This window comes from Cyanistes caeruleus, chromosome Z (genome assembly GCF_971803275.1).
Source record: "Cyanistes caeruleus chromosome Z, bCyaCae1.hap1.1, whole genome shotgun sequence".
Lineage (NCBI taxonomy): Eukaryota > Metazoa > Chordata > Aves > Passeriformes > Paridae > Cyanistes > Cyanistes caeruleus.
The window spans coordinates 80,420,269-80,442,268 of NC_141732.1; the positions used below are offsets into that span (position 1 = coordinate 80,420,269).

A 22,000-nucleotide genomic window follows, 5' to 3' on the forward strand; every position below is an offset into this window, starting at 1 on the left:
ACATATGTTTTTACTGGGCTTTGTTAAAGTAAGTAACAAATTAATTTGTTTTAATAAAAAACTCTGGTTTTTTTTCCAGTAGATACTGGAAGTGGACTGGCATGCTGAGAGTTCAATGGGTTTGGTGTCCACCCAGATTTATAGGATCAGATTTGAAAGCCTGAGATAGATTTAAAGTAGATTTAGGAGTGCTGAAATTCAATAATAGAATAATAGGATCATTTTGAGCGTAAGTTAAAGATCCACCTGTTTCCAAACTCTAGGGACACCTTCCATTGGATGAGGTTGCTTCAAGCACTTTCCAACCTGCCTCCAGATAACTGGTTTGGGCATTAGTCTGGAGAGTTTTCAGAAAAGAAGGAGATTTCAGCTTACTCATTATTCTACCAAAATGCCAAACACCAAGATTTTTTACCTGCTAATTACCAGAAATAATCCCGTAGCCAGAGTTCTGCCCAGTCCAACAGACCCATCTCAGTGGGAAGGAGGGCCACTGCCTGCTCTGCCAGTTCTTACAGTCTCTGCTGGTGCTGCAGCCCTGCTCAGTGTTGGCTACACCTCGCTGGTGGTGCTACCATATCCACTCCACACTTGGGCCAAAAATTCCTGCAGATTGGAAGAAGAAGCATTTGGATAAGGATATGCACTCTAAAGCAATCCCTAAAACAAACAGCTGTCCTATCAGCTTCTCTCTGGACTCTCTAGCAGTCCCAGGCTCCTCTTATTTTAGCATTTTTTCTTTGCTGGATGCAGGAGACTTAAAGCAGAAGCTCTGTTGAGGCCTCAGCTATCCACCGGCTGAAGGATAGCTGAGTTGTTTCTCCAATCCCACCAAAACAGGATCTCAGAAAGGAGCAGGAGCAAATATCCCTCTGGCTACCCACAACACCTCTACACTGCCAATGGACTTGGCTCCAAGTCCATGTTCAAGCCCAGACATGCTCAGCATTCATCCAGTTTGGATGGAAAACTGTGAATTTTGCGTAAAAACATAAGGGGAGAGAAAATACACGTTATTCCTCAGTGCAGATCTAAAGGCATCCTTGTCTGCAGAGTGGATGGAGCAGCCCACCACACGCCACTGGGTCTTCTGTCTGACACAAAGCAGCCAAGCAGCCTGGATCCATCTCACAGACCACGAGACATGCTGGGAATGACAAGCTGAATTTCACTTGTCTGCCTGGGCACAGCAAACAGGCGTTAGGACACACAGAGCTCTCTCTGGCTTCCAGCCTGAGCTCCTGCACAGCACTGCTGGGGCTAAAGGAGGGCAGGATAACTTGAGGGTCTCATGCAAGACATGGGCAGGGGCAAAAAGAGATAAAAACCATCATGAAAATCACTCCTGTTTCCCCTGGGAATATGTCCAGGGAAACGGCAGCAGTTTGAAGAAGGAAGAATTTTATCTGTGGTAAAGGGTGGTCCAGAGGTAGGATCGGGGTTGTGCCGTGGGGAGGGGGCAGCCAGCAGGGATCAAAGCCTCCTGGAAACCTCCCAGTGGATGGCGATGCCTGGAGACAGGTACAAACTGTAACCCTGTGTGACAACGTTCACAAGAATTAGCATTTCTCAGGAATGCGGGGATTTATTCTTCAAGGCCCACCGTATCCGTGAGCACTACAGCCCAAACACTGCACCAACAGAGCATGTGTTTGATAAGAACCCAGGAACAGATGCCAGCGGATTTAATGTGGGACAGGAGGCCCATTGCAGGTTTGCAGACTGTTGGCAGGGTCAGCTGTAAATATTCCCTCACAATCAAAGGCATTCATCTAAGGATTACATGCTGGGGGCTTTGTGGTAAAGTAAATTTGCAACTAACAGGACCATTAATAGTCAGACAGTTTAGTGGGCTCACTGGCTGCCATTTATTTTCCCCCCAGTCATTTTTACTACATCTAAATACCATGGGGATGTGGGACTTGAATGAGGTGGCTTAAGAAATCAGCTTAGAAGGAGTAGGAGAAGGGGTTACCTCCAACAAAGAGAGCTCAACGGGGATCGAACAGGGATATCAATAGTGGGTAAGGCCACTGAAGCATGTGAGCTGATTTCATAACCTGGTGGAGATTAGCTCTTCTGTAAGCAAACAAACCTACACAGGGGTATGAAGTATTGGTTCTATAAAGTGTGTTCATAGAGGGGATGTATTTGAAAGGCTGAGGAGGGGAGGCAAAATTTTGTGGGATAAGGAGCGGGGTAAGGAGTGAAACAAAGATACCATGGCCTGTTTTCACCCCAGTTTGACCCTATCAGAACAAAAACATCCAGAGCAGAAACTGTGACACGGAAATAATATGTCCCTCCCTCTGCAGCAAGCACTAAGCATAAAATAATTGTGGTGTGATGGGATGATGAGAAACCAAGTGTTCCAGGGCTGAGCAGGCACAGGGTGATACAAGGATTAACCTGGGATGATGTTCCACTGGACAGCTGTCTCTCCAGGATCTCAGACTTCTTGGAGTGCAGTCAGCTCTGCACCCTCATCTGATGTGGGGGTCCTTCCCAGGCCTTTGCCCCAGCTGAGCACACCCTGAGGTTGCTGCCATCTGAGCCACCCTTCCCTCTCTCAGCTTGTTCACTACCTCTCCTCTTGACTCAGAAACTAGGCAGAAGATGTGGGAAACTAGCATAAATTCCATTGGATTATACTGCCTGTGTTTTGTAATTGAAAATAGTAACTGTTTTATAACTAAAAAAAAATACAAACAGAGAGACAGAGATCCCTTGCTCTCCCCTCCTCCTATCCTGTAAATCCTACTCCCTCTTCCTCTGGAGAAAGGAAGAACCAGGAAGGAAGAATGGACAGAGAATGTGTAAAACACACTCATGTTTCTAAATGCACTCCCTGACACTGAATATCTGACCTAAAGCCATGACATCACTCTTTAGCTTGTTCAAATGAAAAATTCTTAAAAGGAATATCTTTACCTGTAGTTGGTATGCCATTGTTTTTATTAACCACTTCACAAGCCCAGGAGTCACAATTTTTCCCTTACAGGAGTGGCCAGGTGTTCCACTTGTGCCTTCCCAGCGATGTAAACACAACAGGATGCAATCTTAGCCACAAATCCCTCCTGCAGCCACTTGGATCAGTAGTGGTACCCTGTCCTGGGTAAAAAACTCTCTCTCTGCTACTCCTTCCATGGCAGGTCATGAGAGGATGAGGGTTGCAATGCTGGCAGTGATGTTCATTCAAAAGGCTACTTGTTAGTTTTCCTTATTGTCTCCAGAACTGCTCACACCAGAATTACTCTGCCTTTACAGGTTTTTAAAGAGTGGTGTGATGATGAAGGGTTTTCCATTTTCCTTTAGTGCTCAGCTCTTTAATTGTGTGGCCATTTCTGCAAGGAAAGCAGGTGTCTACATGCTAATTTTAAAGACAGGGAAAAAGAGGCATTCATGACAATTATTTTGCAGAAGTCTTCTAACTTCAGTCTCCATGAACTCCTTTCTGTGAAAGATGCTGAGCTCCTGCAGAAGATGCTGACCATAACCCAAGTTTGAGATGCTCTTCTTGTATAGAGACAGCATTGAAATTGTCTCCTTGATGGATGCATGGGTATAGAAACCTGTCAAATTAAATGCTGCTGATGCAAAACCTGTCTAGTCCTTCCCTAAGAGCACCAGCAGACTTCAGACCTTTAAATATTTGGGCATCTTAATTTACATGTCATACTGATTTTAGCTTTTTGCTACTAAAAGAAGCTGGACTCCTCTCATGTACCTTCTACCTCCACATTCCATGACTATGGTCTGACTCACCATGTCTGAAGAAGAAACCAGACTCAGCCACCCAGCACCCACCTGCAAAGAGCTTGTGACTACAGCTGAGTGGAACATTTTTCTATTTCCTATAAAAACGCTCATGATTTCAAAAACATTCCTCTTCTGCTTTTGGACTGAATTGAGACCTTTAGGAAATCATGTAGGAATGGAGCCAGAAAGAGAGGAAGAGAGCCAGAAAGACACCTCCAAGAACAGCCACTATCTCCACGGGCATTGCCCCTGTCATACCAGCTGCTGAGGTAAAGCCTCCAACATCCCTACAAGTGTTGTAACTCTTGAGCTTCCGTGTCTTTTGAAGTGGATTACTATCCATTTCACTCTGGTTTATTATTTATTACTTACTACAATATCCAGAAATTCCATCTGGGAGCCATGAAATCTTTCCCAGTGAAAAACTCAACAGAACTAGGAATATTTCTTTAGAATTATTTGGCTTAAGGAACTGCTATTTTCCAAGCAGCTCTGGGTGGGAGCCTCCTTCCCCCCAGGCCACGAGGGTTACAGAGAGGTCAGTGCTGAGCCACACTCTGTGAGTTGGTACAGTGCCCATCACAACAGACCCTGAGCATCTCCCCAGATGATCATCACCTTTCAGCTGAAGCAGCCAGGAATTATTTTGATGCACTTTTTCCTTGCTGTTGCTAAGCTATTCTCACTGCTACTGTCATTCTTGGAAGCCAGAGGTAAAGACCAAGATTCCTCTCCCAGAGTCTGGAGTTGCACAGACAAAAGCAGGAGCTTTACAGTATCAGGAGACAACAGAAGGAGAGTGAGAAGATATTGTGGTTAAACCACGATAATGTCGTGGTGGTCAGCAGTCTGGAAGGGGCTTGCTGGCACCAGAAATCTTTTAAATGATGAGACGTTTGGTGACGAGGCTTGGCTGATTCATTTCCTGCAGGAGTAAGTCCAGTAGTGGACAGCAGCTGAGAAATTTAGGTCCTTTCTGTTATAGGTCAGCGCTGTAAGGATGCTGTTCCTCTAGAGGCACCACACAGCTGCTGAGGAGAGGCTGCATCCTCAGGGCATTCTACTCAATCCCACGCTCCCTGAGGAGCATGAGCATCATCTCCAGCCTCTGGGAACAGGACATGCTTGAGGAGATCCCAGAACATGTATTCATCCTGCAGAGTCAGAAATTAAGAGGTTCTAAGAATGATCCACAAAGAGGAGAGAAGCAGCAATCCCGAGTTACAATCTGTCATACATAAAAGATCTGTGAGGAAAGACTAGAATAAGGATAGAATAGAATAGAATAGAATAGAATAGAATAGAATAGAATAGAATAGAATAGAATAGAATATTTCAATTGGAAGTGACCTACAATGACCATCTAGTTCAACTGCCAATCCACATGGAGTCAGGAGATGTCTGGGCTGAGGAAGGCTCACAGAGATATGGAGAACAAACTGAGTACCCTGAGAAAGCACTGCCCGAAAGATTAATTCTCTCCATTTGCACCTACTGGTGAGGGCTAAAGCAATTGCTCTGCGTGATTTTGCTTGATGTCCCATTTCCTTCCTTCCTTCCTTCCTTCCTTCCTTCCTTCCTTCCTTCCTTCCTTCCTTCCTTCCTTCCTTCCTTCCTTCCTTCCTTCCTTCCTTCCTTCCTTCCTTCCTTCCTTCCTTCCTTCCTTCCTTCCTTCCTTCCTTCCTTCCTTCCTTCCTTCCTTCCTTCCTTCCTTCCTTCCTTCCTTCCTTCCTTCCTTCCTTCCTTCCTTCCTTCCTTCCTTCCTTCCTTCCTTCCTTCCTTCCTTCCTTCCTTCCTTCCTTCCTTCCTTCCTTCCTTCCTTCCTTCCTTCCTTCCTTCCTTCCTTCCTTCCTTCCTTCCTTCCTTCCTTCCTTCCTTCCTTCCTTCCTTCCTTCCTTCCTTCCTTCCTTCCTTCCTTCCTTCCTTCCTTCCTTCCTTCCTTCCTTCCTTCCTTCCTTCCTTCCTTCCTTCCTTCCTTCCTTCCTTCCTTCCTTCCTTCCTTCCTTCCTTCCTTCCTTCCTTCCTTCCTTCCTTCCTTCCTTCCTTCCTTCCTTCCTTCCTTCCTTCCTTCCTTCCTTCCTTCCTTCCTTCCTTCCTTCCTTCCTTCCTTCCTTCCTTCCTTCCTTCCTTCCTTCCTTCCTTCCTTCCTTCCTTCCTTCCTTCCTTCCTTCCTTCCTTCCTTCCTTCCTTCCTTCCTTCCTTCCTTCCTTCCTTCCTTCCTTCCTTCCTTCCTTCCTTCCTTCCTTCCTTCCTTCCTTCCTTCCTTCCTTCCTTCCTTCCTTCCTTCCTTCCTTCCTTCCTTCCTTCCTTCCTTCCTTCCTTCCTTCCTTCCTTCCTTCCTTCCTTCCTTCCTTCCTTCCTTCCTTCCTTCCTTCCTTCCTTCCTTCCTTCCTTCCTTCCTTCCTTCCTTCCTTCCTTCCTTCCTTCCTTCCTTCCTTCCTTCCTTCCTTCCTTCCTTCCTTCCTTCCTTCCTTCCTTCCTTCCTTCCTTCCTGTTTATACAAGAAAATCAGGGACAAAAACACCAATTTCCATGCCAAGCATGCAATATTATTCTAATAAAACTTTTTCTGCAGATCCTCTAGCTTTTGTCTTTCCTTTTGACCATGAGCATCTACAAATCCTGGCTGCTCTCTTCACCTTAGGGGGAACACCACTTCCCTCATCTTTGCACATCACTTGCCTACACCTTTTTCCTTTATCCTGCTGCCTTCTCCTTGCTCTCTTTAGTGATTTTGGAGAAAAAGAGGAGCCATGGAGGAAGGGGATGAAAAACAGGTAAATCTTCTGTCCCCAGGGCATGATCTCTTCTTACACTGTGTGGTGAGACAGCAGCAGTATAAAGTGAAATAACTTGTCACGCACTGGTGAATATACTGATTTAACTGGTAAATATACAAGTAATAAAAAAGTAGAAATAAATTATTATTTTTTGAGTTCAAAATGATTTATGGTGTCGATAATGTACTGCAGACGGTGGTGGGCTGCAAGGTGGGCAATGCCCTTCGGGAAGCATCTTGCACCCCTTAGGTCCAGAGGGCCCAAGTGTCGAAGTTCCGGGGGTTCCCACGGGTGGAGATGGAAAGGACAGACCCCAGTGCCATGTGGGTCGGGCACCGCAGCATGAGAGGGTCAGCACCCGTGAGCCCCCCTCCCAAAACGCCCGCCAGTTCCCCACGTGGGGCTGCATGTCCCCTGTGCCACCCGGGGTGTCAGCGCTGGGGACTCCCTGTGTGTCCCACAACCCGCCCCACATGTCCCCTGTGCCACTCGGGGTGTCAGCGCTGGGGACTCCCTGTGTGTCCCACCAACCCGCCCCACATGTCCCCTGTGCCACCCGGGGTGTCAGCGCTGGGGACTCCCTGTGTGTCCCACCAACCCGCCCCACATGTCCCCTGTGCCACTCGGGGTGTCAGCGCCGGGACCCCCCCGCACCACGCAGGGCGTGGCCTCCCATTCATGCCGTGCGTGACGTCACGGAAGGCGTGACCAATGGGACGGCGGGATGGCCCCGCCCCATGGTGCCACTCTAAAACCGCCGCCGCCGCCGCCGCGCGTCCGTCCGATCGTGTGTCCACCCATTCATCCCTTCCTCCGCTGCTCCAGCCCTCCGTCCGGCCGTCCTCCCGAGCCATGAGGAGGCTCTTCCTCCTGCTGTGCAGCGCCGTGTCCTGCTGCATCGCGGCGCGGGCCGCGGAGGCGGCGCTGCCCGCGGCAGGAGGTGGGTGAGCGCGGTCCCACGCGGGACCGGGGGAGCCGCGGAGCGGGTTCGTCCCCTCGCGGGGAAGGCGGGCTCCGAGGCGCTTTGCTGACCCTTCTCTCCCGCTGGCTCGCAGATGGCAACGCGGAGCGTGTGCCGGCACAGAAGGCGCGGGTGAAGTTCGGGCTCCGCTCCTCGCCGGACGCCGGTGAGGATGGTTGCACGCTCGCCATCGGCCAGCATCAGTGCCTGGAGGACTGCAAGTTCAACGTGACAGCTAAAACCTTCTTCATCATTCACGGCTGGACGGTAAGTGTGAAGAATCCTGGGCAATGCTTAGTCTGCCCACTCACAGAGAGCAAACTGCCCTGCCGATGGGCTGTGTCTCCAGAAAATTTATTTTCAGGAATTTCTGTGACTGCCTCATCCCTGAAGGTGTTCGAGGCCGGGCTGGATGGCACTTTGAACAACCTTGTCTAGTGGAAGATGTCTCTGTCCATGGCAGGGGAGTTCAAACTACATAATCTTTAAGGTCCTTTCCTACCAAAACCCTTTTAGAATTCTATGAATATAGGAATTTGGAAAAACTTCACGTTCTGAGCACAATGGTCTCTTAAAAGATGCACCTCTATTGAGATCTCTGGAGCAAAGTGTTCAGGATCAGGCTTAGGAACTCTGAAATCACCCAGCTCATTCATAGATGCCCAAGATCACTTCATAGCTGTACAATGTGAACATGGCATTAAAATTCAACTGGCTGACCACTACGAATGTGACACTTGACTTGACAGGCATGTGTATAGACCTTCTGTAATTGTAGCTGAGTGTCCAGCCCTGATGGGAGACCTGCTGTGTGGTCTCCTTGATAAAGAAACAAGAGGGCACGCAGACTTTATACAGCTTTTTAATTCTGCGTTTGATGAAGCTGAGTGTGTGGCATGAGGGGACTTATCAGCAATGCCAGGGCTTACGCAAACCGCACTGCCAGGTCTGGCAAATCATTTTGCAATCCATCAGAATTTCTGAAACTCTTGAGAAAAAATGCGATAAGGTGGCACGTAACGAATGCCTCTCCCTCCTGCCCTAAAAGGCAAGTGGGTAATTACAGCCAGAGTCTCTCAAAACCTGTTTTTCTTACTCCATTGCATGCATGCTCTCACTGCATTGCTGGGAGGTAATGTGGCTTGCAGAGGAGCAGCATGCAGCTGGAGCAGCATATGTAAATGACATGCAAATATGCAAAAATTACTGTGGATGTGTCATCTTGGTCCTGCAAACTGGAAACTGACACCTGAATCTCTTTCTAGATGAGTGGCATGTTCGAAACCTGGCTTGACAGCTTGGTGTCCGCTCTGCAGGAGAGGGAGAAGGATGCCAACGTGGTCGTGGTGGACTGGCTCTCTCTTGCCCACCAGCTCTACACCGATGCCGTGAACAACACACAGATTGTTGGAAAAACCATAGCGAGGTTGCTTGACTGGTTACAGGTAGTGCAAGCTAAGAGCAGCCTCTGTTGTAATGCTCGGTGAGGGACTGTTGCACAAGGCTGCAGAGCGTTCACCAGCTCCAAGGCTCACCAGCGGGGCAGGCTGTGCTGTAACACCCAGCCCTGGGCTTGGCTGGGTGATGGCTCATAGCTGCAGCCTGCCTGGAGATGCTGCCCTGCACCATTCAGTGGTGCTGAAGTGCAGATTTGGGAGTGCTGCCTGAACAATGCGGACCTGGGAATTCAGACCCAGCACTGGCCGGGCAGGAGGGCGGGGAAGGAAAAGGAGAGGTCCATGGTGCTGCACTTGGCACCTGAAGCCAGTGCTGAGTCTGCTGGCAGCTCCCAGGAGAAAGTTTTATTCTTTATGATAAAGAATATCATAATTGGGGCTGGGACACGGGTAAAACCACAAGTGCCATCCAAACCCCATTCCACGTGTCTTGATGAAATACAAAATGAAGCATGCTTATCTACCCCCTCTGTCCAATGTCTTCTTGGAACTGGACTTTATATTCCTGCAGACAGAAGCAGCACTGAAAGACAGGGGATCAAACTCTCATATTTTATTTTCCTTGCAGGAAAACCCCCTCTTCAAGCTAGAGAATGTCCACCTGATTGGGTACAGCCTGGGTGCCCATGTGGCTGGCTTTGCTGGTAACCACGTCCATGGCACTATAGGCAGAATTACAGGCAAGTGGCTTTTTAAGCAGTCTCTCCCCTGTCCTTCCTGGCAGCGAGTTTCCCCGAAGAGGTTCGTTTCCTGTGTTGCTACAATGTTGTTTTGGTGTTACTCTTCCAGAAATGAAAAGTTTTCTACTTGTGGCAGCAGTGGAAGGCGCAGGTCTCTTTGCATCAATTATGGCAGGGTTTCAGTGAAAAAACCTTACTCAGGACAAACTGGTCCTGGGTTTATTTGAATTTAAATGCGGGTTCGAAACAAGTCCAGCCCAAGCTCTAACTATCCAAATGCTGTTCCTCTGAGTGACAGTGTTTTTGTAATTATAGTTCATAAACTAATGGTAGTGAGAGCTATTGGGTGCTGTTTGTCCCACAGGATGGTCTGATTTAAAAAAAAAATAAAAAAAAAAATCAAACAACTCTAACCTCTCATTCTGGAAATATCTGAAGAGTTTGCTTCTAGCTCCAGAGGAAAGCTGATTTCAACATGTGAGAACTTAGGGCATAGTACAAGGGGTTGCATTAAGGATTTACATGTGACACTGGCAGTGAGAATTCCACAGAGGCTAGCAATAAATGTCTGTAATTAGTTAATAGGGAAAAAAAAAATCACCTAACAGTCAAGTTGTAGAAATGCTCTGGAGTCCTGAGCCGGTGAGGCTCTGGGGTTAACAAAGCATCCCAAACCCATCATGGGATCTCAGATGCAGGGATTTCCTGGCTGCTGCTAAAATGGTGTTAGTCCCTCTATATGTGCAGTCTGAAAACAGACTAAATGCCATTGAAACAGCTTTGGCTGCTTTGGGTGTTAAACCTCTTCTGGGGTTTGGAGCTGCCTCTTGAATCATCTCTTCACTGTGACCTGGTGAAGGCTCTTTGCTTCCAACAAGCAACCTGGTCATGGTGCTGCTGTTGGGCTGTATTGCCCCAAAAGTGGAGCGAGACATCTTTGTTTGTTCCCCCAGTGAGCCCATGGTGAAGACACCTTGGGGGACAGTACCAACAATGAGGCTGGGACTGTCTGTGTATCAGCTGCTGAGGACACCTGCCAGCAGGAGGCTTCTGGCTATATTCTGTATGAAACAGCCCAATTTCTTACCTGGCCCCTTGTGCTCTGTCTCCGACTCCAGGCTTGGATCCCGCTGGCCCCATGTTTGAAGGAGTGGACCCCAGCAGGCGCCTCTCCCCCGATGATGCCAACTTTGTGGATGTCCTTCACACCTACACCAGGGAAACACTGGGTGTTAGCATTGGGATCCAGATGCCTGTGGGCCACATTGACATCTACCCCAATGGGGGAGACTTCCAGCCTGGCTGTGGTCTCAGTGATGTCTTGGGAGCCATTGCCTATGGGAGTAAGTTCTCTTTACCTTTTGCCTCTGGTCAGTGTAGACTTCTCTGATGCTGGGGAATAATCTTTTTTATAAAACCAAAGAAAACCATTTTTTCTGTCTATACTGTCTGTACTACTGGAGATAGTTGCTAGAAACCATAGCTGCTTTTAACTCTGAAGCACATTTTCATTCCAACACCTGATCATAATCTGTAGTCTTATGCTGGGACTAGGGTCCTCTTAAAGCTCTTCGTGGGAGGGATTAAGTGAGCATCTCCTACTTACCTCATGAATTGCCGCTGTTGAGAAACTTCAAGTTTGGCCACGCTCAGCTCATGCTGGGCTGCAGAAAGGCATAGCTCACTTTATCTTACGGGCTGCTGGGGTAACAGCTGCTTAAACCAAGTGTATCCCTTGCAACTCTGCCTCTCTAGCAATTGGTGAAGTTGTTAAATGTGAGCACGAGCGGTCTGTGCACCTCTTTGTGGACTCCCTGGTGAACCAGGACAAGCAGAGCTTCGCGTTTCAGTGCACCGATTCCAGCCGCTTCAAGAAGGGCATCTGCCTGAGCTGCCGCAAGAACCGCTGCAACGGCATCGGCTACAACGCCCGCAGGATCCGGCACAAGAGGAACAGCAAGATGTACCTGAAAACCAGGGCTGACATGCCCTTCAAAGGTACACGTCCCCTCCCAGGAGGAGCATGGTCTCCCTGTGGGAGCAGCCTCCCAGTCGGTGTTGGGAAGGATGCAGGGGCAGAGGAACAGCATCGCCCCAAAGCCGGGCAGCTGCAGGTGTCGGTGTTGCACTGGCACCCAGCTGCACTGCTGTCCTGTGGCGTCACTGTGCTCCTTCCTCCCCGTGGAATCAACCCACAACAACACTCTGCCTTTTGAGCAGGGCTGCAGTTCACCTGCTGTGCTTGCAAAACCCCACCTCAGAGCAGTGTAAGGTCTGGGGAGCTGTCCCCAGAGTGGGCCTGCTGCTGTCGTTGTGCAAAACTCAAATCTGTAGTCAGTAAGGGCAGGAAAAGTGGTCAGTGCTGTCTCACTAAAGGAAGGGTCTGGTCTTTGCTAGCCAACACTATTTCGCACAGAGCAGTGCTGAGCAGTGTTTCTTTCAGCACAGCTGTTTCCATCTCTGCTCTCCCCTTTCTCTCCAGTCTACCACTACCAGATGAAAATGCACGTCTTCAGCTATAAGGGCTTGGGAGAGGTTGATCCCACCTTCTCTGTCACCCTCCACGGCACCAATGGAGACTCTGAGCCCCTCTCTTTAGAAATGTAAGTAATTTGCCATTTGTGGTTTAACCTAAGTAAGAAGGCCACAGGGCCTACACAGGATGGCAGCATTCTTTTTCCTCTGCTAACATTGGCATTGCATCCCAGCCTAGCAGCCCCACTTCATCACCTTTCAAAAAAGCTTTTCATTCAGTAGCTTAATAATAATTTATTACTGGGTGAATCGAGAACATTTCAATGTGCCCAGTCCTGTGTTAACCTTCATGGCTTGTCGCTTTTTTTTCCGTGGTGTTCTTTTTGGTTTTTTTTTTGGTTGTTTGGTTTGCTTTTCCCCTCCACCATTTGGATGTAGTGTGAAATGTCCCTGGAGGCACTGCTGGCCTCATTTAGCCTATCCCAAAAGAAAGACCAGGCACAAAACCCACCTTTAAGGTATGGAAGGATGGCCAGGCTAAGTACACGATGCATTGCGTGGAACCAGCTATCTGAGCTCACGTCAGTGTAATCAGTAATTAGCTGGTGACAGTTGAACGTGCAGCACTTGATAAGCTGCAGGGGCTCTGTTAAACTCCTGGCATGGAACAAAGGAGCACCTGGCACGCTTCCATAAGGAAAAAATTCCGAGTCTCTGCCTCTCTTCCAGGCTTGATCTAATTGGCCTAAACGCTACGAACACCTTCCTGGTCTATACTGAGGAGGACATGGGTGAACTTCTGAAAATAAAGCTCACCTGGGAGGGGACGTCTCAGTCGTGGTATGATCTGTGGAAAGAGCTGAGGAGCTACTGGTACAGGCCCATGAATTCCTCCCAGGAGCTCCACATCAGACGAATACGTGTGAAATCTGGGGAAACACAGCAGAGGTAATAATTGTGCTAGGCTGCATATGAACTGACTGAAACTTCAGCCCTTCAGAACTGAGAAAAAAAAACTGGTGTTTTGAATGTAGTTAGTATCCTGACCTGCCTTTCATTTTTGGTGTCACCAGCTATTGCTCCCTTGTGGTATAGGAGAGCAGGTTACTGTCCAGCACAAGGCTGCAAACAGGCTCTAAGCAAAACTAGTCACAGCACAGCAGATTTGGGTTATTCTTTTGATTTACTTTGATTCTGTGGGATCCACTGGGGACTAAATTAACATGTTTCAAGATGGTTTAGATTGTACCTGACGTGTTAAAATACTGAGCACTGAAAGTACTGAAACATGGTACTGGTCATGGCTACTGTTTACAGGCTTAATGTGCTGATTTGGCACAAGCAGCAGGATCTGAAACTTCAGCCAACAACATGATGACACCAACCCCTCAAGCACTGCATTGCTCCTTCTGGGATCGGGCAGGGGGCTTGGAACTAGGTGATTTTTAAGGGCCTTTCCAAACCCAATCCATATCCCTGGATCCATTGAACTGACCATAGAATTCTAGTGGAAAGTTCTCTGCCATGGCAGGGATGATTTTTAAGGCCCCATCCCACCCAAATCATTCTCTGATTCTCTTGATTCTCTGCAAATAGAGAATTACCTGAGCATCCAAAAATTATGAAAGCTGCCAAGCATGTAGCATGGCACTCCCACATCTTCTGTTAATGTTGTTCTGAAGGTAACCCAGATCTGTCAAAGAGCAGCAGTTGACTCTGATGATTTCCCACATTTCTCAGAGCTTTAAATAAGCATCACCTGCCATCTGTAAGGTATTCTGCATCCTGGTTTCTACGGAACACAGGGAGTAGAAGTAATCTCCAGTTAAAATACAGAAGTAGGAAATAAAACAGCCACTCAACAGGCTGATGGTGTTCTGTGGGATGGATGTCTAATCAAAAAACTTGTCCTAGAAGAAGCTGCAGTCCATATTACTTGTTAATTGTTAATCATGGAGACAGCAGGTACCTTGACTGCTTTTGATTCCTCCTCCTCCTAGGTTTGCTTTCTGTGTGGAGGACTCCCAGCTAACGAGTATATCTCCTGGCAAAGAGCTCTGGTTTGTGAAGTGCACAGAGGAATGGCAGAAAAGGTATGGAAATCAGTCAAGACAAATTCTGTATGATGCATGTGGCTTGGCTGGGATGAGTGGAACCTTCTGGGTTTTTTGTTTTTTGGTTTTTTTTTTTTTTGTTTTGTTTTGTTTTTTTGACTCCTGAAACCTCTTTTTCTTTCAAAAAATATAAGGAATTCTAGCCTTAATTTTTCAGACTTAATTTTTCAGACTTAACTTTTGTGTATGCCATATCTATTGCTAAATAGGTGATATTATCCTCCCTTCTGACCTTGGATTGTCACCTTGTACCTTTACATGTTTACTGCCAAATGGGTGTATCACCTAATCGTGGTAGGTGCTAAAATGAGGCGCCACCAATGCCCCATACCTGTGCAATAGTGAAAAGGTGACTAAGTCATCTATTATGTGCCCTGTAGAACAGGGGGAAGCTGGGAGGAGTGCAGGGCATTGCCTAAAATATCTTTTTAGTCTTGTGGAAGACATTGAGCTGCCAAGAAACCACTTGGTTAAAGCCTGAGCTCAATTGCATGAGGAAGACACGGGTGAGGACTTGCCATGGTGTTACAGCCCTGACTCCCACAGCTTAATCTCCAGGCCTGCTGATGTCCTCTGGTTCAGGAGAGTGTCAACTCTGACATTGCCAAAGCAGCTGAGCCTTGTTTAACCTCCAGGGGACTTCCCAGACACACAGAACAATTCTCAGAACATGACTTCCAGAAAGTCTGGTCCCAACAGTGACAACCTGATTGCCTCGGATGCCTCCGGTCATGTTTTGAATGAATTCCTGTTCATTTGACTAAATTATACTTTCCTTTGGATTCAGCCCAACCTTTTGCCCTCTCTTAAATTTCAGTTTGTAGACTTGGAGCTTTGTCACTTCTAATCCAGAGGACAAAGTGCTTGTTAGGGCTAGCAGAGCCCTGTGGAAGTTGAGCTTTGCACAGCCCTCCTGAGAAGCAGAACTCAGCTCAGAAATGCAAGCTGGTCCCATTCCAGGTTTGGCAGAACCCAGCAAGCCGTGCTATGCACGGTAGCAAACAATTCTGTGAATGAAACCCCTGTGCAAAAACTTGTTGCTCTGCCACAAGTCTCGAAAGATCGAGTAAGCATTCCTGCAGGTACAATAAAAGGCTGTTTTGATATGCTACTTGGTAAACCCCATAAAACAGAATTGTTGGCAGATGTGCCCTTCCTGCTTGCTCGTGCAGAGGAGCTGAGCTCAGCTCCAGCACACCATTTTTTCCTAGGAAATGATCCTTCCTCCCAGAAACCATGAGTGATTACTTGCTGTTCAGCTGTTTCTGCCAAGTCAGTGCAATGTTTTAATTCCCTCCTTGGAGATTGAGCCAGCCAACATCTGTCCATCCCAAATGGAGCTGCACAGGCAGGGTCTAGCTTAAGCCCTGTAATTTCTGCTTGCAGCCTGCATAATGTCTGCTGCAGGCTCTCGCTGAGTAGCTACTGGGTAAAGTGCAGCTTTGACAGAATATAACACCAACCTGTGTTGTCCAAACCTGTTCTTGGCACTCTGTGAGTTCTTAGAAATTCTTCATTACTCCTCTTAACCTCTGCATTTAACTAGGTATCTTTTTTGCTCTCTCTTTTCCCCAGATCTGTCTCGAATCTGCTCTGAAGGCTTCCCTAAAGGCTCACAAACAAGCAACCTAGATGCATGAAGACCACACAGATGGCAAGATGCTCTGGGAGAAATCTGGCTTGGTAGCACTTAAAGAAACTAGCTCTTCAGGACAAAACCTCTTGGACTGGATACAAGAAACTGAGGAGCAATTGATGAACCATGGTCCTAGACCTAGAATAACTAAAACTCCATTTTCCCTTTCCCAAGGAGCCTGGTTTGTGCATTTAACCTTACCTTGACCTGTTACACGCTGCATTTTCCCTTCCCTGCTCACATTAACCAGGACTATGGATGAGATCTTCATAGACTGAGACCTCAGCAATGATCTTCTGGTCTGCCTGCCAGTGGAGTTGAGAAGACAAATAACCACACTGACTGTCCATCAGACTGTGGGTGACAGAGCTGCCAAGAACAAATTAGCACCTAGGGTAGGAGTTACCATGGTCCTGTAGCACTGTGGGCTGTGGGAAGGTGAGACCAGCACAGGTCAGGTGTGTGGGGTTGTCCAGGGAAGGGCTGGGGATAAGCACAATGACACTTAACTTCAAGTTGTCCTTCGCTTGCCTTAAAAATTATCCGTTCTAATACTGAAATGTCTATTTGCCTGCCATATGGCCTGATGAGAAGGCAGAGCTCTGTTCTCCCTGTGCCTGGGGCAGGACACAGTGCAGGTGGCAGTGGCAGCTGCTCCTCACTGCCTGGTCAGTGTCCGCAGTGGGGCTGGCCAGTCACACATGCAGATCCCTTTTTAAGGGGCAAAGAGCAGCTGCCCTTGTTCTGACCACAGGGATGCACCGTGCTGCCTCAGGAGAGCTTTGCACCACTCCTTTTAACTGCTGAGAATGTGCTCTCCTCTGCTCAGAAGCTGTTGTAGTACCAATGTGTAATTAAGACCTTATTTTTGAGTAAAGTGCCAAACATCCTGCCCTCGATTGTCACAACACCCCGGCTGGATTCCCTGTCCCAGGTGATCTTGGCTTTGCTTTGAGTTGGACATACTCTACAGCTGTCCTGTTTGCTACAGCAGAGTGGACCTTGTCAGTTGGTAAATTAGGTTTTGTTTTGGTTGCTTGCTTTTTCCTTTTTCCTTTTTTTTTTTTTTTTTTTCCTCCCTCTTTTATTTTATTTTTTTTTTTTTCTGGAAGGAGAATTGGTATAACAACCTTGAGCTTTTGGCATGCAGAAAGGCAAACTCAAAAATGGTGTTGCCAGGTGGTGCACTGAGTTCTGAAGTCTTAGCAAGTCCTTCTGAGGCCTGCAAATCTCTTCAGTTTTTGTAGAGCTTCACTCCAACCAAAGCAAGCACATTTGGGGATATTTTTTTCATGGTTTTATGAAAAGACTTTGATAACTGAAGCCTTTGGTAAGTATCTGTGACTTGTTGCCATGCCATACTTAGAGAAGTTTCAAAGCCCTATTTGTATATTGTGGTTTTTGTATGACTTAAAACATAATTTATTTCTCATATTGTATATATGTAAAATTTTAAACATTTTGGTTTTGAGTAACAGTTTTTATAAGCCTCGAGATCAAAAATAAAGGGCTTTGTAAAAATCAGTGAAGTCTTGTTATTGATCACAAAATCATTTAGGTTGGAAAGAACCTCCAAGAACACTGAGTCCAACCCTGCCTGCAGCCCTGCCAAGGCCACCACTGCCCCATGTCACCAAGTGCCACACCCATACACCTCAAGACATGGGGACACCACCACTACATTGGGCAGCTGTGCCAGGGCAAGACAATCTTTTCCATGAATAAATTTTCCCTCATTTCCAGCCTAAACCTCCTTTGGCACAACTTGAGGCCATTCCCTCTCCTCCTGTCCCTGTTCCCTGGAAGCAGAGCCCAACCCTCCTGTCAGGGAGTTGTGCAGAGCAGTCTACCAAAAGCTTTGACATTCATTGCCAGAGCAGCTGTCTGTGACTGTTTTGTTCCTCTCTGCAGGTCCCTGAGACCTTCAGCACCCTCCTTCCCAACTCCACTGTGTTGCCAAGGCCAAGCTATTTTCTACATGCACCACCACTGAGGGCCTTCAGCAATGCGGCAAAGTCACTCTCTATCTACAACTGCTCTGTAGAGATGTTCCTCATAAAACATGAGGAGAGGGGAGACATGGAGCTGCTGCCAGGGCTGGAGCCCCTGTGCTCTGGAGGCAGCCTGGGAGAGCTGGGGCTGCTCCCCTGCACAAGTATTCAGGCTCCAGGGAGAGCTGAGAGCCCCTGGCAGGGCCTAAAGGGGCTCCAGGAGAGCTGCCCAGGGACTGGGGACAAGGCCTGCAGGGCCAGCACCCAGGCAATGGCTTGCCAGTGCCAGAGGGCAGGCCCAGCTGGGATATTGGCAAGGAATTGCTGGCTGGGAGGGTGGGCAGGCCCTGGCACAGGGTGCCCAGAGCAGCTGGGGCTGCCCCTGCATCCCTGCAGTGTCCAAGGCCAGGCTGGACACTGGGGCTTGGAGCAGCCTGGGACACTGGAAGGTGGCCCTGCCCATGGCAGGGGTGGCACTGGAGGGGCTTTAAGGTCCCTTTCAACCCAAACCTTTCTGTGGTTACGTGTGTATTTCAGCTTTAGCCCAACAGTGAGGATATGATCTCAGCAGTACCTTCATCTTTTTTTCAGCAGAGTGAATATCAGAACATCAAAATTCTCTGTTTTGCAGTATTAGGAATGTTCTGGCTGCCCCTTCCCCACAGTGACCATAAGCCACATTCAGCAGGGAATTCTACCAAAACCATTAACCTCTCCTTCTCATGCTGCTTTCTTTCAGACATGGCAATACCACTACTGCTTTTGGCTGGGAAAAAAGCAGGATTCTGTGTTACTTTCTATGGTTATTGCAGTGAGGACAGTGGACTCTGGAAAGATCATTGCTGCTGTGCCAGGCTAGTCAGGACAAGTTCAAACTCCCTGCCTTCCTTTGATTTCTTCCATTAATTCTTTTTTTTTCCATTAAATGTCACTTAGATTTTGCCTGAAATGCTTCACCTTTGCCTGACTTTGCTAACAAACCCATTGGTGAATACTTCTAAGCAAACATACACAAATCTAATTACTAACTGAATTTTCCCAGCTTTTCCCAGCAGCCACACCACCGAATTTAAAGGGAAGCCTCTTATTGTGCTCTGCCTGTGCCTGACACAAATTGATGGCATCAATCCAGCAGCAGCAGAAGGACTTTGCAAACAGAGTAAATACCTCTGAGCTGAGGAAGATTTGCATGAAATTACTTAGTTAACCTTTCCCTATGGAAAGCTCAGCAATGCCTGTCTGCAAGGAAAACTACCTCAGTGGATTTGGTAGAGAGCTATTCGGTGCTTGTAGGGCCCCTGATTATTCTTCACCCCAGAGCTGGAGCTGTTCTCTGCTGTGTTCCTGTGGGGCTCCCTTCCACTCTCTGCAAAGTGTGTGTGGGGGAAACTAACACCAGAAGTCATTCCAGATATCTGGAACTCATATTTTGGCTGCTACCCCGTGGACACAGCTGCAGCACAAGGGCTGGTGCCTCTTGCAGGGTGAGTTTCCTGCAAGGACAAGCAGGAGATGGCCTCTAAAGGAAAAGGGGGAACAATACAAGCTCACAAGAGAGGAGAAATAGGCTGCAGCTCTTTCATATCTGTGGCATCCTCTTCAGGTGTCTGGGCCTTCAAACAGAAAGTGTTTGCTTCCAAATGCATTGCTCCTGCTGCTCCACATCTTGAGGAATCACACCTGCTGGCACATCAAGATTCATCCCTGTATGGCTTCCCTAGCTGGGAGCTTGGTTGTGCATTAGACACTCAAGAAAACAAAGATAAGAGGGTATTTTTTTCTTTTATATATATATATATATATATATATATATATAATTTATTTTTTTTTTAAGTTTCCAATTAATTTAGATTTTTTTTCTAAAATATCTAAGGAATTTAGGTCTCACAGAGCAGACACATCCCAAGTCTGTGCCAGGCAGGGCTGAGGCTAGACCACTGTGCCCCCCAGCTGCCTGGCACCCCTCCCCCAGGTTTCCTGGGGGTCACTTTTTTACAGCCCCAGCATTCAGCCCTAAGAGTTTGGTCCCCACAAAGGTCAGCCTGTTCTCTGAGGAACAATGGGACCAGCATGGGGAATGTTTTATAACCCTCCTCAACCCCCATCCAGGACTGCCCCAGCCACACAAGCAGCAGCAACTGAGCACTGTTTCACCAATTATCATAAAATCAGAGCACCACAGGATTCCAGAATAGCTTGAAATGGAAGGGACCTTAAATTCCATCTCATTCCAACCCCCTGCCACTGGAGGCATCTCTAGGGATACTAGAGGTTCCATTATCCCAGGCTGCTGCAAGCCCCAGTGTCCAGCCTGGCCTTGGACACTGCAGGGATGCAGGGGCAGCCCCAGCTGCTCTGGGCACCCTGTGCCAGGGCCTGCCCACCCTCCCAGCCAGCAATTCCTTGCCAATATCCCAGCTGGGCCTGCCCTCTGGCACTGGCAAGCCATTGCCTGGGTGCTGGCCCTGCAGGCCTTGTCCCCAGTCCCTGGGCAGCTCTCCTGGAGCCCCTTTAGGCCCTGCCAGGGGCTCTCCCAGCACATCCCAGCATCCCTCTTTGGAGGTGATTTGAGCACAGAGTCCATTTGGAGTGTGCTGCTCCCTCATTTCCCAGTGTAATGTCTCCCTTTGTCAGTACTCTCAGGTGGCATGGCAGAGGTCTCTGGCACAGGTGGTGCCAGCTATCTCACCCAAGCTACAAAAGTCTGGGCACAGAAGATCTGTTTGGGATGGAAAAGACCAACCCATCCTTTCAAGAACAAGCACAACATGCTTTTTTCTGGCTTCCCAAACTTAATCCAGCAAGTTAAGCTTTCCAGTGGTCCCCAAGAGCAGCCTCACCAAGAGATGGCTGTGACTGTCCAGGAAACAAAAGATCTTGCTCCTCAGCCTGTGCAAACGAGCTGTAGTTTCACGCCTGTTCCGATGCTGACATTCCAATATAAATTATACAGCTCATTGCCTTCCCAGCAGTCCCATCCAGCCTAGCAGCAAACATAAAAAGGGTCTGGCAACTTCTGAAAATGGATGCAAAAGCACCAGAGACCTCATGCTGCCCAAAGGAATGGGTAAAGCAGCTTGACCCAGAACTGACCCAGGTGTAGAATTAAAAATCAGATCGTTTCTATTGCTACATTATTGGGTTTTTCCTATCTCTGTCTTCTCTGTTCCAGGTTGTTTTGCAGCTGTTTCACAAAGCTTCAGGACATTTATGGCAATCTGTATAAAGAAGACACAAAGTGCAAACATTCAGAATCCTCTTCTGACCTGACCTGTAATAACATTGAAAAATGAGGAAGATGGACCAATAAAACAAGGCTTTTCGGGCCGTGGTGTGCCACATCTCTTTATTCTGCCATCAGGCAAACCAGCTCAGACAAAGTAAGAAATGACAGAAGACTTGGACAAAATATTAACACAAATATGGTTGATTTTTCTCCCCTTCCTCTCCACGTGGCTTTCCAAATCTTGTTTTTGGCTGACAACAGATATATCCTACAAAGTTACGAAGAGAAAGACCACACCAGCTTGGCTGGAGCTAGGCAAGTGTACTGAGACAACTGTACTCCCATGCCATAAAACCTGCACATGTTCATGAGAAGAAGATCCTTGCTCTGCTATCTCTGTGAAACCTGTCATTGAACAGCCCATCAAAGACACTCTATGGAAAAGATGGACCACATTTTGTTCTTGCATAGCAATGGAGGGAATACCTAATGATCTCAAGATCAGTTGGGTAGTAAAGCTTAAAATTTATCTCTGAATTTCAGACTGGTGGATCTGGGTAGTTTGCAGATGACTAAGTTTGTTCAAAAACCTCACTGCTAGAGATAGTTTATTAGCTTTGTCTTTATTGCTGAGGAAAATCAATCCATTCAAACTCAACAATATCCACCAATAGCAGGATAAGACTAACAGATTTGCCTTAAAAGCACTCCAGGAATCAGTGAGAGAGAGAAAACCCAGATGCCTTCACCTTGGTTAAGAGCTCAGCACACAAACCAGAACTGTTCATGGTCTTCTGAATAGTTTTCACCAAAACAAATAGTTGAAGAGTTTATTTTGCTTATAGGAGTTTTCTTCTACTAATGCAGTCTGGTCTAATATACTCCAATCCACATTAGGTTAATAAAGCTAAGTGAAAGTAA

At 47.5% G+C, this 22,000-nt stretch overlaps 2 protein-coding genes and 1 long non-coding RNA gene across 3 annotated transcripts in view; 2 read left to right on the forward strand and 1 right to left on the reverse strand.

Moving 5' to 3' along the window:
• ELAC1 (elaC ribonuclease Z 1) overlaps nucleotides 1-22,000 on the forward strand; it is a 511,775-nt gene that overhangs the window by 55,117 nt on the left and 434,658 nt on the right. The window lies entirely within an intron of this gene.
• On the forward strand, nucleotides 7,258-17,386 carry LIPG (lipase G, endothelial type). The gene is made up of 10 exons (XM_086867552.1): nucleotides 7,258-7,479; nucleotides 7,595-7,767; nucleotides 8,766-8,945; nucleotides 9,526-9,637; nucleotides 10,756-10,980; nucleotides 11,393-11,635; nucleotides 12,120-12,240; nucleotides 12,842-13,060; nucleotides 14,113-14,205; nucleotides 15,802-17,386. Exons 1-10 carry the CDS (start codon nucleotides 7,392-7,394, stop codon nucleotides 15,821-15,823), a joined length of 1,476 nt encoding a protein of 491 aa, XP_086723678.1. The 5' UTR covers nucleotides 7,258-7,391; the 3' UTR covers nucleotides 15,824-17,386.
• Nucleotides 9,495-13,006, reverse strand: LOC147648628 (uncharacterized). Its single transcript, XR_015280269.1, has 3 exons — nucleotides 12,929-13,006; nucleotides 10,725-10,846; nucleotides 9,495-10,007 (listed from the first exon to the last, which is right to left on the reverse strand). It is a non-coding gene; the product is annotated as an uncharacterized LOC147648628 (long non-coding RNA).

Bases quoted from the DNA above. Each gene is read 5' to 3' on its own strand.
- LIPG (XM_086867552.1), top strand. From the start codon at position 7,392: ATGAGGAGGCTCTTCCTCCTGCTGTGCAGCGCCGTGTCCTGCTGCATC. The intron at 7,480-7,594 runs GTGGGTGAGCGC...GCTGGCTCGCAG, and splicing joins GGCGCTGCCCGCGGCAGGAG to ATGGCAACGCGGAGCGTGTG. The intron at 9,638-10,755 runs GCAAGTGGCTTT...CTCCGACTCCAG, and splicing joins CACTATAGGCAGAATTACAG to GCTTGGATCCCGCTGGCCCC.